The sequence below is a fragment of the Medicago sativa genome, chromosome 4 (genome assembly GCF_051527215.1).
Source record: "Medicago sativa cultivar Bolivia chromosome 4, Bolivia_mono, whole genome shotgun sequence".
Taxonomy (NCBI): Eukaryota; Viridiplantae; Streptophyta; class Magnoliopsida; order Fabales; family Fabaceae; genus Medicago; species Medicago sativa.
This window is the reverse complement of record NC_140752.1, coordinates 75,096,389-75,111,202: the sequence shown is the minus strand read 5'-3', so window position 1 is coordinate 75,111,202 and position 14,814 is coordinate 75,096,389. Positions and strand designations below refer to the sequence as shown.

At 31.5% G+C, this 14,814-nt stretch overlaps 2 protein-coding genes across 2 annotated transcripts; both read right to left on the bottom strand.

The window, feature by feature from the left end:
- Window positions 1-261: 261 nt before the first annotated feature.
- Window positions 262-864, bottom strand: LOC146931882 (uncharacterized). The gene has a single exon (XM_085707707.1). It carries the CDS (start codon window positions 862-864, stop codon window positions 262-264), a length of 603 nt encoding a protein of 200 aa, XP_085563833.1.
- A 120-nt stretch (window positions 865-984) lies between these two features.
- On the bottom strand, window positions 985-14,800 carry LOC146931881 (uncharacterized). Its single transcript, XM_085707706.1, has 2 exons — window positions 14,680-14,800; window positions 985-1,538 (listed from the first exon to the last, which is right to left on the bottom strand). The coding sequence occupies exons 1-2, from the start codon at window positions 14,798-14,800 to the stop codon at window positions 985-987; spliced, it is 675 nt and encodes a 224-aa protein (XP_085563832.1).
- Between the last annotated feature and the right edge of the window lie 14 nt (window positions 14,801-14,814).

Here is a 14,814-nt window from a genome sequence, read left to right as displayed (position 1 = left end):
GGTTACATTACATCAAACCGATAATGCGTTAACGTTTAACAATTGTTTGAAATTCATCAAATTTTCCACATAATGCAAAACATTACACGTAATGTACATTAATTACTAATAAATGCGAAACTCAAATATATTGATATACATATAAATAGTTAAAGGTTAGTTACATTATATCACCAAAAAAATTGGTCATTACATTATATATCCAAAAAAATACGTCGGCGCGTATCAATCAAAAAACGGATTAACACCGACCAAAAAGTGTCACATTTCATCTAATAAAAGCAAATCATCTAAATGTTCCAGAACATCTTCAAATTCGGTGTTTGCTTTAACCGGAGTGTCATCAAACATAATTGGATTGTCTTCATTTGTTGGCTCCTTTGGTGGAACCGGTCTCTCTTTGAGCTCAATGTCCATGAGTGTTTGGAAAGGATCCCGTTGATCCAAAAATTCATCCTCCCATGTTGCCGCCTCTTCGCTCCTGTGATTTCTCCACTCCGTGCATGTTGGAGGTAGTGGGCAACTATCTTTTAATGAAAGAAGGATAAAATGATCTGGGATTAGACCAAGGCAAATCATGTTACTTTTCGGGTTAACCGGAGGCCGTCCTCTAAGTGGGAAAAAAGTCTCGGAGATGTAGTCTTTCCATGTAGTCATCTCTAACACCGGCCTATTGTAACATGATGCAACGATGTGTCCCATATCCGGCAATGTCAACCATTTGTCGGGAGGTGCAAAGCTACTAGGATTTTTGGGAGGATACAATCCATCCAAGATGTAGTTGTAACGGTTCTCGCTCGCATACACCTCAATGTATTTGCTCCTATGCTCTTTCAACTCTTGAATAAGTGCTCTCCGCACCATAACATGACTTTCTTGCGTCAAACCCAAGGCATCAATGTAAGTGCATCTCCGTCAAGTCACCCCTTTTTGCATCTCCGTCAAGTCACCCCTTTTTGCCTTTTTGAATTTATGACGTTCATTTTAGACTTGCTTGATATTTGTCATGGACTCTTTCCTTTTATTCCTCAAGTTTGTCAAAATATTTTTTGGTTTCACCGAAGAATCGGTCAAGTCATGTACAAGCTTCTTGTCGTCCTCCGTTAATCTTCCGGCAAGAAGGTGCCCTGCTACATACAGAACCATCTCATGGTTGTGAACGCCATTAAGAATGGCCAATTTCCAAGCATTGTCTTCCCTAACAACATATCCACGCACCTTGAACAAACACCCACACTTTCTTGATCCAATTGTTTCATTCTTCACTTTTGTCTTCGGTACTTTGTGCTCGCCGCTCCGTTCACAAACCAACTCCAACATAGCATTTCTTCCTTCACAAGATCTCCTAATGATAACCGTAAATCCAGCCCTATTTGCTTGTCGACGGACCCAACCGAGCAATTCGTTTTTATCTTTCCATGTGTCTTGGGTTGAAAAGAAATGAGCCGTGTCCACATCGGAATTGACGCTTGAAGCCTCAACTTTAACGGAGACTTCGACCTTAGCGGGAGCTTCAACCTTAATGGAATCGACATTATCTATAAATAAACAACAAAAAAGTTGCTTATTTGACAAGGAATAAACAACATACAATTGCTTTTTCTCAACATTATCTATAAATAAACAACATACAATTACTAAACTAATTAATAAACATCTATCTAATATCATATATTAACATAAACAAACAAAAAAAACAAAAGAAAAAAAATGGGAAAAACACTGTTTTCACAGTAGCTATTACAGGAAATTTTTTGAAAAAATTTCTAAGTCTCCAGCGGCAGTTAACAGCCGCTCACTCCCAGCGGTAGTTAACTGCCGCTACAACGCGTTCCCATGCAAAAAAAAAAAAACAGAAAAATGCATCAAATGTAATGGATTTTAACGTTGTAATACCTGTTATAATAGTGGTATATAAAAATAGCTTTTGAATGGTTGATTTAATTTTTTTTAACATAACAAATAATTAAATTTAAATAGCTTGAAATGAAATTACATAAATTTTATATAAAAAAAACTATAGCAAGGGTTGAGTAGTTCAATCGAAGCACAAGTAGTGTGCACGATGTATACCAGTGTTACGCAATTCAATCGACAAGCAAGCTGGACTAAGCCCCGTCAGGGAGAAACAAAAGCAATATTGATGCATTATTTTCCTTGAATCGGGTGAGAATTGAAATGTCAATTAGTGATGCTTTGGGGCACTTTGTCCTTGCATTGATATGGGTTCAAGATTCACTGCCGCGATATATGGATTTTGAGATGGACTCTAAGTAGGTTGTTGATGGTTTGAAGATCGAACGTATAGACCTCTTTAATGATAATAGATGTATTTTTTACACACTATAGAAAGGAGAATGTTGAGTTTGTTATAAACAGGTCAATGAGGTTGTTTGTGCTCTTTTAAGAGTGGTCAAATTTCTTGCCATAGTTTTCAAAATTTTATTGTTATTCTGTCATGTATTCAACCATTCACTCTGTTTCATAATACTTGTCGCTTTTGAGAAAATTACACATATCAAGAAATCAAATAAATTTTGTTATTTTTTGATATTTTTTTGTGTGTTTTTGCTATAATACCCTTACCTATTTATTATTTCATTCTATATTTATCTATACAATAAATAGGCAAGGGTATTATTGATAAATCAATAATTAATGTTGTATTAAAACTTGAAAGTGACAAGTAAAGTGAAACAAAATTATTCTTCAAAATCAACATGTATTGTGAAACGGAGAGAATAATTATTATAAATGAAATATTATAAACATCATTTAATAAAAAAAAGGGTTTATCTGTGAATTGATGACGCAAATGTCTGAAATTTAATCTCACAACCAATATTACTATACTAAATTGTCTTTTAAAATACCAAACTAAACATATCAACATAAATATATTATTTTTGTTGCAATATGGTTGGATTAAATCACTAATTGGTAGGGTTGGATTAAGCGGAATGAACTACACTGCGATGAACCAAAATTTAAATTTTGATTAAGAGAGGTGTCTTATTTAAAGTCTGACACAACTTATATGTGAGAAATTTGATTAAATCAATACTGTACCAACTATAAAACTCTAGTTTTTTCTTTTGTTGCACATTCTATTAGAATAAATCAATATGATTCATGTCTATTTTTTTGTCCCTTTCTATATTCCCATCACAATGTCTCCTTCGGTACGTGATTGCATCACTCTCACGGTACGTGATTGCATCACTCTCACATTATAAATATGTAAATGAGGTAGGTATGGAGATAACTCTTTACCCAATTTATACACCTAAAGTATACTTGAAGTGCAGTACCGCCCATCATTTGATACAATGTAAGTTGCAACTGCCTAAAACCAATTACTTCATTTAAAAATATGTACTATATATATTAATACATATTAATACTGTATACCAACTCAAGGACTCGACTTATTACAGAAATATTGCATGTGTTGCTTGATTTATTTTATGTAAGCTACTAAATATCTAACAGAATAATGCATGGTAAACTTTTCTTGTATGAGTGATAGAATTATATTGTGTTGTTAGTACACGTTAGGGGAAAGAGTGATGATAATATTAAAAATGTTTGGAGAATATTTGTAAGGTAGATAATTCATCCCCATTTCTAAAGTTCCCTAATTAATTAATGTTGGAACATGTGTGGAAATTGAGTAAAAAGACTAAACACAAATTCCCATGTTGGGTAGAACTAGTGTTGTGTGAATTGAAAAAAGTGGAAGTCCCACATCGGATGGAACACACACATTAGTAGTGTTTATATAGTGGGGGTGTACCTCTAATTAATGAGGGTACATAAGCACTAGAGAAAAATATATATTGATATATATTTTATTATTTGGAAATGATAAATTAAATAATTAATTAAATCATTATTAGAAAGTACTTTCTTAGTCCCCAAGTTTTGCTAAAATATATTTGGAACGCAATCTAGAATATTTTGGAACACAATCTGAAATATTTGGGTAGGCAATCTAATATATTTTAGTGTTTGATCTGAAATATATTTTGGTACATAATGTAATATATTTTTGTACTAAATATAATATATTTTGGTACTCAATTGAGATATTTTTGCACTAGATCTAATATGTGAATTACTTAATGACAAAGTAATATATTACTTGTTCACAAAGTTTCTCACTTATTAGTTGTGAATTTTTTCTATAAATAGAGAGCTCACACAGTGCATTCCACACACCAAAGAGTTTCATTGAGTTGTCGGTAACTCTTTCTCTCTTCTCCCTTTCTTGACTTGTGTTGACGAGTCTTTCCTCTCTTCTCCCTCCTTCGACTTGTTTAACAAGTCCTTCTCCTTTTTCTACTCCTTTCTGTCCCTTCGGAATTAAGAGTGTTATTAAGACCATAGTCCCTTTTTCGGTTTAATGTCCCTTCGGAATTAAGAATGGTCTTAAAAACATAGTCCCTTCGGTAATATATGTCCCTTCGGAATAAATAGTACTTTTAAGATCATAGTCCCTATTTGGAATAATAATGTCCCGTCGGAATCAAGAATGATCTTAACGGTATATAAATATCAATATTTTTCTATTTGAGGAGAAATGGTGGTAACACCATATTTGAGTGGTCATAGTACCATATTGATAGTTTGGAGAACTTAAAGGTTAGAATGGTGGAAACACTATATTTGAGTGGTCTTAGAACCATAATAGAATGATAATAATACCATATTAAAGTGGTTTCAGTATTAAAGAGTGGTCTTAGTACCATATTTGAAGGTGTAATTCTCGAACGGTTTTCTACGGTGCAGTAGTTAATCGCACAGTTGTAGCTGGGCTAATTTTATCCTGGAGGCGGCGTGGTTGATAGTCTACCTTGTACAATTTTGGGTAGTGTGACGAAACGTCTTAAAGAGAGCGACCTGGTCGTGACTCAACCTAGTAACAACTTCGGTAGATAATAGAATTTGGAAATCCAAATACAACAGTTTGGAAATCCAAAAACAACAATTTTAAGACGTTTCGATCTGCTATATCTACCGAAGAAGTTACTTATTGAGGTTCAATTGTCCCTAAATACAAGAAGGATAAATCAAGCTATAAGAAATACATCTTTCGACTGAAACAAAGATGTGTTTGTTGTTATAACAACAACACTAAGAAATTCACGTACACAGATCTGTATCTGTTTTAAATTTACTGTGAATACTGATTAAGATTATTATTAATCATTAATAATGATAAAACGAATGAGTTTGTTGCAAAATATATGAACAAAATAAAGAACATTGAAAAATCAAAGAAAGGACCAAATTAAAAAGGTTTTTTGATGAACTAGAAAATAAATGAGAAATTTGTTCAAAATGTTTGAAACAAATATTAGAAAGAATCTGAATTTCAGATTTCTATTGAATAAGACTGAGTTAACTCAGACTTAAAGGTAGACTTGTACTCTATGCATTCTTGTGGGAAAAGATTGCACCTTTGATGGTATGTTCAAAATTAAAATTCTCCTTCTATTTTATTAGTTGTGTGATTTTAATATTTGACATATCAAAATTGATCACGAACAAGTGTTTAATTTTAAACTTGAGTAACTTGGACTTAATTCCAACGTTATATTATTAGACAATTTTATTTATTGCAGTCAAGATATATGAACCAAGAGTTCATATAAATCATTATTTAGAAATGACACATAAATTAGAAATGATAAAATGATGTTTTTATCATATTTATTGATGACTGTGAATTTTGGAAAATAAAATTGATATGCTTGAATGTTCAATTTTTATAACAAAAAATTGAAATTTATAGAGTACTCTAGTTTAAGAACAAAAATTTTAAATAAGAAATTTTTGAAGAAAAGACAGTCCAACTTGTCTTATTTTTGAACTTGGGATTGTCTGACATAAGTTCGGATCTTGAGCCCAAGAGAGATAAACTCACTAGTAGAGCCTATGAATGTGTATTCATTGGGTATGCTATAAACAACGAAACATATAGGTTTATGACCTAAATGCTAAAGTGATCATAGAATTAAAGGATGTCGATTTCTATGAAAATATTTACCCCTTTAACTAAGGAATAGTGGGGGCACTAGTGGGGGCTCTAATGGGAGCACGACATTAGTGGGGGCAAAATAAATTCCCTTCTAAAAATTAAGAATTAGTGGGGGCACTATATCTAATCACATTCATGTAATTAGAAATAGTTATGAAAACATCATACAAGATGTTATAGAACCTCAAGAAGGTAAGAAAGCTAAAATCGTTAAAGAGTATGAACTTGGTTTATACATTGGAAGAAGATTCATTAAGCCTTAAAGAAGTTATATCCTCATTGGATGCTGAATTATGGCAAAAAGCAATAAACGAAGAAATGGATTCTCTAGAGTCTAACAAAACATGACACTTTGTTGACTTGTCTCATGGTTGCAAACTAATCGGTTGTATTTGGATTTTAGAAAAAAGAACTAAAACCTGATGGTACGGTTGATGAATACAAGACCCTCCTTGTAGTCAAAGGTTTTAGACAAAGAGAAAAATATAGACTACTTCGATACTCATTCACCAGCCAGTAGAATCATATCCATGAAAGTACTAGTCCCTTTAGCCGCTGTTCGTAACTCGATAGTGCTCCAAATGGATGTGAAAGTTGCCTTTTTTTGGTGAATTAGAAGAAGAAATCTATATGAAACAACCTGAACGTTTTGCGATTCATGGACAAGAAAACAAAGTCTGTAAGTTAGATAATTCATTGTGAGGTCTAAAATAAACTCTTAAGGAATGACATGAAAAATTTGGCATTCTAATGCTATCGAATGAGTATAAAGTGAATGAAAGTGACAAATAATATTTGCACGATCATATGTCTCTATAAAGACGACTTGCTCATATTTGATTTAAAGATTCATGTTATGAATTATGTGAAATCATTCTTTATCAACAACATTGATAAGAAAGACCTAGACAAAGTTGAAGTAATTCTTGGTTTCAAGATTACTAGATCAGAAAAGAGAACTTTTTTGATAAATCTCACAAAGTTGAGAAGATCTTAAGGAAATGTAATTATTTCACCGTAAACTTGCAATCATATATTATGATCAAGTGTAAGAACACTTGAGATGGAGTTAGAAAAACAAATGTGAGCATTATTGGCAATACTTAGGTATGCCACTGAATGTATTAGACCCGACATTGCCGATGTCGTAAAACTCTTGTGCAAGTTTACTAGTAGACGGATGAGAAGCATTGCCACTCTATAGAAAGAGTCATGAGGTGCCTTAAGAAGACTATGACTCGAGGATTACTTGACTAAGAGTAACCTATTGTACTTAATGATATAAGATAAAACATCTTTCAGATGAGTGTTTAGCGACCAGTGTTTGCATAATGAGCTTCACTGGAGGAGTTGTTTGTTAAAACAAATGATATGGACTCAGTCCAATATGGAATGTATCTGGGATGAGAACACTAGAGAAAACTAGTGGAGAAGCAAGTTGATAAGATACTTGCTAACTAAGAACCCTTAGTGGGTAAAATCGTTTCTAGAAGTGTTAATTTATTGTGATAGTCTGCAGCTATTACAAAATTGAGAATCATTACCACAATGGTAAGAGACGATTATTAAGTCACGAACACATAAAGTATTAGAGAGCTAGCTACTCTCAAAAGGAACGGTTAAAGTAGATCATGTACGTACCGATAAAGAATTAGTCAATCCTTTGACGAAAGGAATTACTAAAAAGAAAGTCCTAAACACATCCAATAGGATGGGACTAATGCCCAAAGGTCACAAGTGATGGTAACCCGACCTACATGACTGGAGATCCCAAGAAATAGGTTCAATGGGTAATAACAAGTCACAAGTGATAGAACATGCTATGATAAAAGCAAGAAAGCATGATTCATGCAGCGATAGAAGGATGAGATAATAGAAACTCTTAATGAGATCTATACTCTATTTGGAGTGGAGTACATAGCTACAGGAGTACTCTTGATAGACTCACCTATATGAATGTGGAACTAAGGGCCGGTTCCTATGGAATTCGGGGCAGAATACCTAGAGCGTTCGTTAAAACCGGGATACACGTGCAAGGCCATAAACGCACGGGCTTTTAGAATACACCTTATGAAAAGGTTTGTGTGTGGGTTCTATGTCTGAGATAGAGTTCAATGCTGTAAGCAACTCTTGTTAATCAGAATTTTACTCGCTATGCAGAGGTTCAAGTTGTAGGCGACACCTTTGTTTACTAGCAAATCTTATGGAGACGTTTTTGACGTTATTTATGAAACCATTTTTTAAATTCAAGTGGGGGATTGTTGGAACATGTGTGGAAATTGAGTAAAAAGACTAAACACAAATTCTCATGTTGGGTAGAACTAGTGTTGTGTGAATTGAAAAAAGTGGAAGTCCCACATCGGATGGAACACACACATTAGTAGTGTTTATATAGTGGGGGTGTACCTCTAATTAATGGGGGTACATAAGCACTAGAGAAAAATATATATTGATATATATTTTATTATTTGGAAATGATAAATTAAATAATTAATTTAATCATTATTAGAAAGTGCTTTCTTAGTCCCCAAGTTTTGCTAAAATATTTTTGGAACGCAATCTAGAATATTTTGGAACACAATCTGAAATATTTGGGCAGGCAATCTAATATATTTTAGTGCTTGATCTGAAATATATTTTGGTACATAATGTAATATATTTTTGTACTAAATATAATATATTTTGGATCTCAATTGAGATATTTTTGTAGTAGATCTAATATGTGAATTACTTAATGATAAAGTAATGTATTACTTGTTCCCAAAGTTTCTCACTTATTAGTTGTGAATTTTTTCTATAAATAGAGAGCTCACACAGTGCATTCCACACACCAAAGAGTTTCATTGAGTTGTCGGGAACTCTTTCTCTCTTCTCCCTTTCTTGACTTGTGTTGACGAGTCTTTCCTCTCTTCTCCCTCCTTCGACTTGTTTAACAAGTCCTTCTCCTTTTTCTACTCCTTTCTGTCCCTTCGGAATTAAGAGTGTTATTAAGACCATAGTCCCTTTTTCGGTTTAATGTCCCTTCGGAATTAAGAATGGTCTTAAAAACATAGTCCATTCGGTAATATATGTCCCTTCAGAATAAATAGTACTTTTAAGATCATAGTCCTATTTGAAATAATAATGTCCCGTCGGAATCAAGAATGATCTTAACGTTATATAAATATTATAACAATATTTTTCTATTTGAAGAGAAATGGTGGTAACACCATATTTGAGTGGTCATAGTACCATATTGATAGTTTGGAGAACTTAAAGGTTAGAATGGTGGAAACACCATATTTGAGTGGTCTTAGCACCATAATAGAATGGTAATAATACCATATTAAAGTGGTTTCAGTATTAAAGAGTGATCTTAGTACCATATTTGAAGGTGTAATTCTCGAACGGTTTTCTACGGTGCAGTAGTTAATCGCACAGTTGTAGCTGGGCTTGTTTTATCCTGGAGGCGGCGTGGTTGATAGTCTACATTGCACAATTTTGGGTAGTGTCACGAAACGTCTTAAAGAGAGCGACCTGGTCGTGACTCAACCTAGTAACAACTTCGGTAGATAATAGAATTTGGAAATCCAAATACAACAGTTTGGAAATCCAAAAACAACAATTAAGTTGTATGTAAGCAGCAGTAGATTGCTCCACTGGTGTTCGCCAGTAGAACCGACCCAATCCCACAAGACATTCCAATCCCACGAGGCCTCCCAAAAAATTCATTATTGTTCTGTAAGAAATTAGGTCTCAAATAAAAAAGTTATTTATAATTAGCACACTTGGCAAATACACTCAATTGTGAAGATCACCTACGTAAATAATTTATGAATCCCCGTGAATTTAACATTGATAGAGACAATGCATGATATATGCAAGGATCGGTGTTCGAATCCTAAATACCACACTTATTCATCTTAAACTACTTGAAAAAAAAATAGTTTATGAGTACCTATACCACTCACAAATTTATACATTTGTACATGTGACTAAATTTCAATGAACGTTGTATAAATTACCACAATTTTTTAAGACAATTTAGGTCATATTGAAAAAAACACTTTAAACTTTCACTGATATTGTATAAAGTGACTTATAATCTAAGACATTTTTTTTTCTTTTGTTACGAAATGACATATAATTTAAGATGGATAAAATATTAAAAGAACATTTCTCATCATAATAAAGTGCTTATATATTTGCATAAAATTTATAAGCATGGTCTTGAATTCATAGGTTGGATTGATTCTTTTTCTTTTTCTCATTATAATAAAGTAATTAATTGGTGAATCAGTCTCCAAGTTGGTGTCATTTATATAAGAGTAATGATATTTGAACAACAAAAGTTGATATATAATTATGTGAGAATGTATAAAAATAAGTCAAAAGCAAGTGCTAGTTTGATTAAAATTAGAGCGAGGAAAAAATATTATTAAAAATGATTAGTTAAAGAATTGAAAATGATTGAGAGTAAACATTTTGTTTGATTTTTTTCTTGGGTACAAATTTTTTTTTTCTTTTTATTATTATGAAAGAGATAGAGACAAAATCATCAAACTCAAAAGCACTTAAGTGAAACATCTCTCACACACACATCCAATATATCACATCTATTGCATCACTATTTTTCTCTCTTAAGATGTCTATGAAGTGTATGAATGTCTAAAAATAATTTTCCAAAAATAAAATGACTTTATCAAAACCAAAAAGATAAAGTTGTATTTGACAATCAAAAAGTTGTCTATTACTTTATTTTTATACAAATTATCAATTTAATAATATTTTTTTCTCTATCTCTTTTAATCAAATTACCACCTAATTTATGTGTATTTTTATACAATGTCCAAAATATTATAACATTTTGGTTGTTCAAGTATCACCCATTTTATATAAATACATAAATAAACAAAAGTGATTTATAAAACATAATATTAACTAAAACTGCAACAGGGTTGGATTTTTAATTCCCAACAATCAAAACTCTTGCCATCCAAATGAAGCATTGTACAAAGAGTAGATACTTGCCCTACCAGCTCATATTTTAATTATTTATTTAATGCAACTTCTCAATTTAGCAGGGACAGTACAGTACGGAGTCTTGAACCAAATTAAAAAAAAAAGAAACCAAAAAGAGTACAGCACGTCAGCACGGAGGGTCTCTAAACCATTCTACCAAACTTTTTTAATTTACATAAAACTAGACCATCGACCTGTGCTATAGAACATGTCATATCGAAGGTAATATTTGACAGTAACATGTAATAAAATAGTTTAGTTGAATGTCATAACTGTTCTAATTAAATTCATAATATTAATTATCATAGACATTGGTACTGTACCATATCAGTATCATATTATGTCCATGACAACGACCTTGATATTGTAACATGACATCGACCCGACACAGATTTTGATCTTTTAATTGAAATGAACAATAAATGCGATTATCATTGAAATTAGGAACATAATTTGACTAACATAATAGCGAGTCAGGTTAAGCTTTAAGTAATAGCGACACAGGTTAAGCTTTATTAATAAGAGATATGGTTAATATAGTAAAATTAACCAGAGAAATTAGGATAAATCTAGGGCAAAATATTGCTTACGGGTTAACTTTAAGTAATAAGAGATAATAGAAGAGATAGGGTTAATATAGTAAAATTAAGTAGAGAAATTAGGGTAAATCTAGGGCAAAATATTGCTTACGGGTTAACTTTTAGTAATAAGAGATAATAGAAGAGATAGAGTTAATATAGTAAAATTAAGCAGAGAAATTAGGGTAAATCTAGGGTAAAATATTGCTTACGGGTTAACTTTAAGTAATAAGAGATAATAGAAGAGATAGGGTTAATATAGTAAACTTAAGCAGAGAAATTAGGGTAAATCTAGGGTAAAATATTGCTTACGGGTTAACTTTAAGTAATAAGAGATAATAGAAGAGATATGATTAATATAGTAAAATTAAGCAGAGAAATTAGGATAAATCTAGGGCAAAATATTGCTTACGGGTTAACTTTAAGTAATAAGAGATAATAGAAGAGATAGAGTTAATATAGTAAAATTAAGCAGAGAAATTAGGGTAAATCTAGGGTAAAATATTGCTTACGGGTTAACTTTAAGTAATAAGAGATAATAGAAGAGATAGGGTTAATATAGTAAAATTAAGCAGAGAAATTAGGGTAAATCTAGGGCAAAATATTGCTTACGGGTTAACTTTAAGTAATAAGAGATAATAGAAGAGATAGGGTTAATATAGTAAAATTAAGCAGAGAAATGAGGTTAAATCTAGGGCAACATATTGCTTACGGGTTAACTTTAAGTAATAAGAGTTAATAGAAGAGATAGGGTTAATATAGTAAAATTAAGCAGAGAAATTAGGGTAAATCTAGGGCAAAATATTGCTTACGGGTTAACTTTAAGTATTAAGATTTAATAGAAGAGTTAGGGTTAATATAGTAAAATTAAGCAGAGAAAATTAGGTTAAATCTAGGGCAAAATATTGCTTACGGATTAACTTTAAGTAATAAGAGATAATAGAAGAGAGTTAATATAGTAAAATTAGGCACATAAATTAGGGTAAATCTAGGGCAAAATATTGCTTACGGGTTAACTTTAACTAATAAGAGATAATAGAAAAGATAGGGTTAAATATTGCTTACGGGTTAACTTTAAGTAATAAGAGATAAGAGATAATAGAAGAGATAAAGTTAATATAGTAAAATTAAACAGAGAATTTAGGGTAAATCTAGGGCAAAATATTGCTTACGGGTTAACTTTAAGTAATAAGAGATAATAGAAGAGATATGGTTAATATAGTAAAATATAACAGAGAAATTAGGGTAAATCTAGGGCAAAATATTGCTTACGGGTTAACTTTAAGTAATAAGAGATAATAGAAGAGATATGGTTAATATAGTAAAATATAGCAGAGAAATTAGGGTAAATCTAGGGCAAAATATTGCTTACGGGTTAACTTTAAGTAATACTAGAACCATGACCCGTGCTGACGCACGAGTCTTATTTTCATGTAGAAACTCACAATGTTACCTAAGCCAATATTATACCATAGAAGAATAAGTCATAATAGTTAATGTACAATTGATTGAGTGTTATTTTATTTCCATTATGCAAACCGTGAGGTTTTCTTTTGATAGGCAAAAGATGTTGTTTTTGTTTTATATGCAACCGTGTGACCTCCCTTTTTTTTTCTAAAGAAATTTTCAACCATGTGGTTTTAATGCTAGTTAATATACAATTGATTGTGTGTTATTTTATTTCCATTATACAATAATGCTAGTTAATGTACAATTGATTGTGTGTTATTTTATTTCCATTAAATAGTTGATTAATGTCACAATTAGTAGTTGGTCCATTAAATTTAATGCCACAATTAAAATATAATTAATTTTTGATTAATTGTAACTTCCAATTTTAGCTACTGCAAATCAATATGATTAATTTCAAATGAAAAAGTGTTATAGTGCAACTCAATTTTTTTTTTTTTTGTGGTGGGAGAATTGTTTCAAAAGATAACATATTTCGAAATTATTTTATGCTTAAATACATGTTTTAAACAGTAATATACTTTAAATTGTGTTCCTTGTAAAAAAAGACGAAAATTGTGTTATAGTGCCGAGGTCAAATTTTTTTATGGTGGTATCATTATTTTCTCAACGTTAATCATTATAAAAATTACGTGCTCGTAAAATATTTTGGAATTCACGTGAATCTGAAAATATTTGCTAAAGCTTTGCTCCTAAAATATATAACGACATTGAAAAAATAATGCATGGTAAAATCTGAAAAGACCTCCTTAAATTAAAAATAGAGGCGTTGCTTTTTTTTTTCTTAAAGAAATTTTCAACTGTGTGCCATTAATGCTAGTTAATATGTAGTTGATATATAGTTGATTAAAAAATATTCTACAATCATACCAGAAAGATACTCAACGTGCAAAATATATGGAGAACCTTAAAATATGGTGTCATCACAATTTGACTTGAACCATATTATTTTAATTTGCAACCGTTTTTTTTAAATGAATTTGCAACTGTGTGTTATTAATGGCAGTTAATATATAATTGATTGAAAAATATTCTACAATCATATCAGAACGATACTGAACGTGCAAAATTAATGGAGAACATTAAATATGATGCCATTTCAATTTGACTTGAACCATATTATTTTAATTTGCAACCGTGTTTTTTTTTCTTTAAGAAAATTTGCGACCGTGTGTTATTAATGACTGTTAATATATAATTCATTGAAAAATATTCTATAATCATATCATAGAGATATGCAACGTCCTAAATATTTCCAAATTCATGTGAATATGAAATTACTTGCTAAGGTTTTTATTGTAATACATATAACAACAATGAGAGAAAGATGCAAGGTAAAATATGAAAAGATTTCTTTAATTTAAATTAGCGTATATAAGAAGGCAAGATGATACTTCGTCACAATGATAGTCAAGAACTAAAGCATCATAGTTTTTGATTGACAAAACAAAAAAAAAAAGCATAAAAGATGAAGCATACTACACTCCATAAAAAGAAAACGCAAAGGAAGAAAACAGAAAGGGAAAACATAAAAATAAACTGGAAAATTCCATCAAAAATAAACCATCCGCACCCTCCAATCCTAACCAGCAATGACAGTTAAATATATTGTATCATTCTCTCCAGCCATTGGCATACCAAGTCTGATCTGAACCCCTTCACGAAGTCTGCGAGCATCCACAAAACGCTTCCACTGCCCACCAATCATGGCGTGTTGGTATG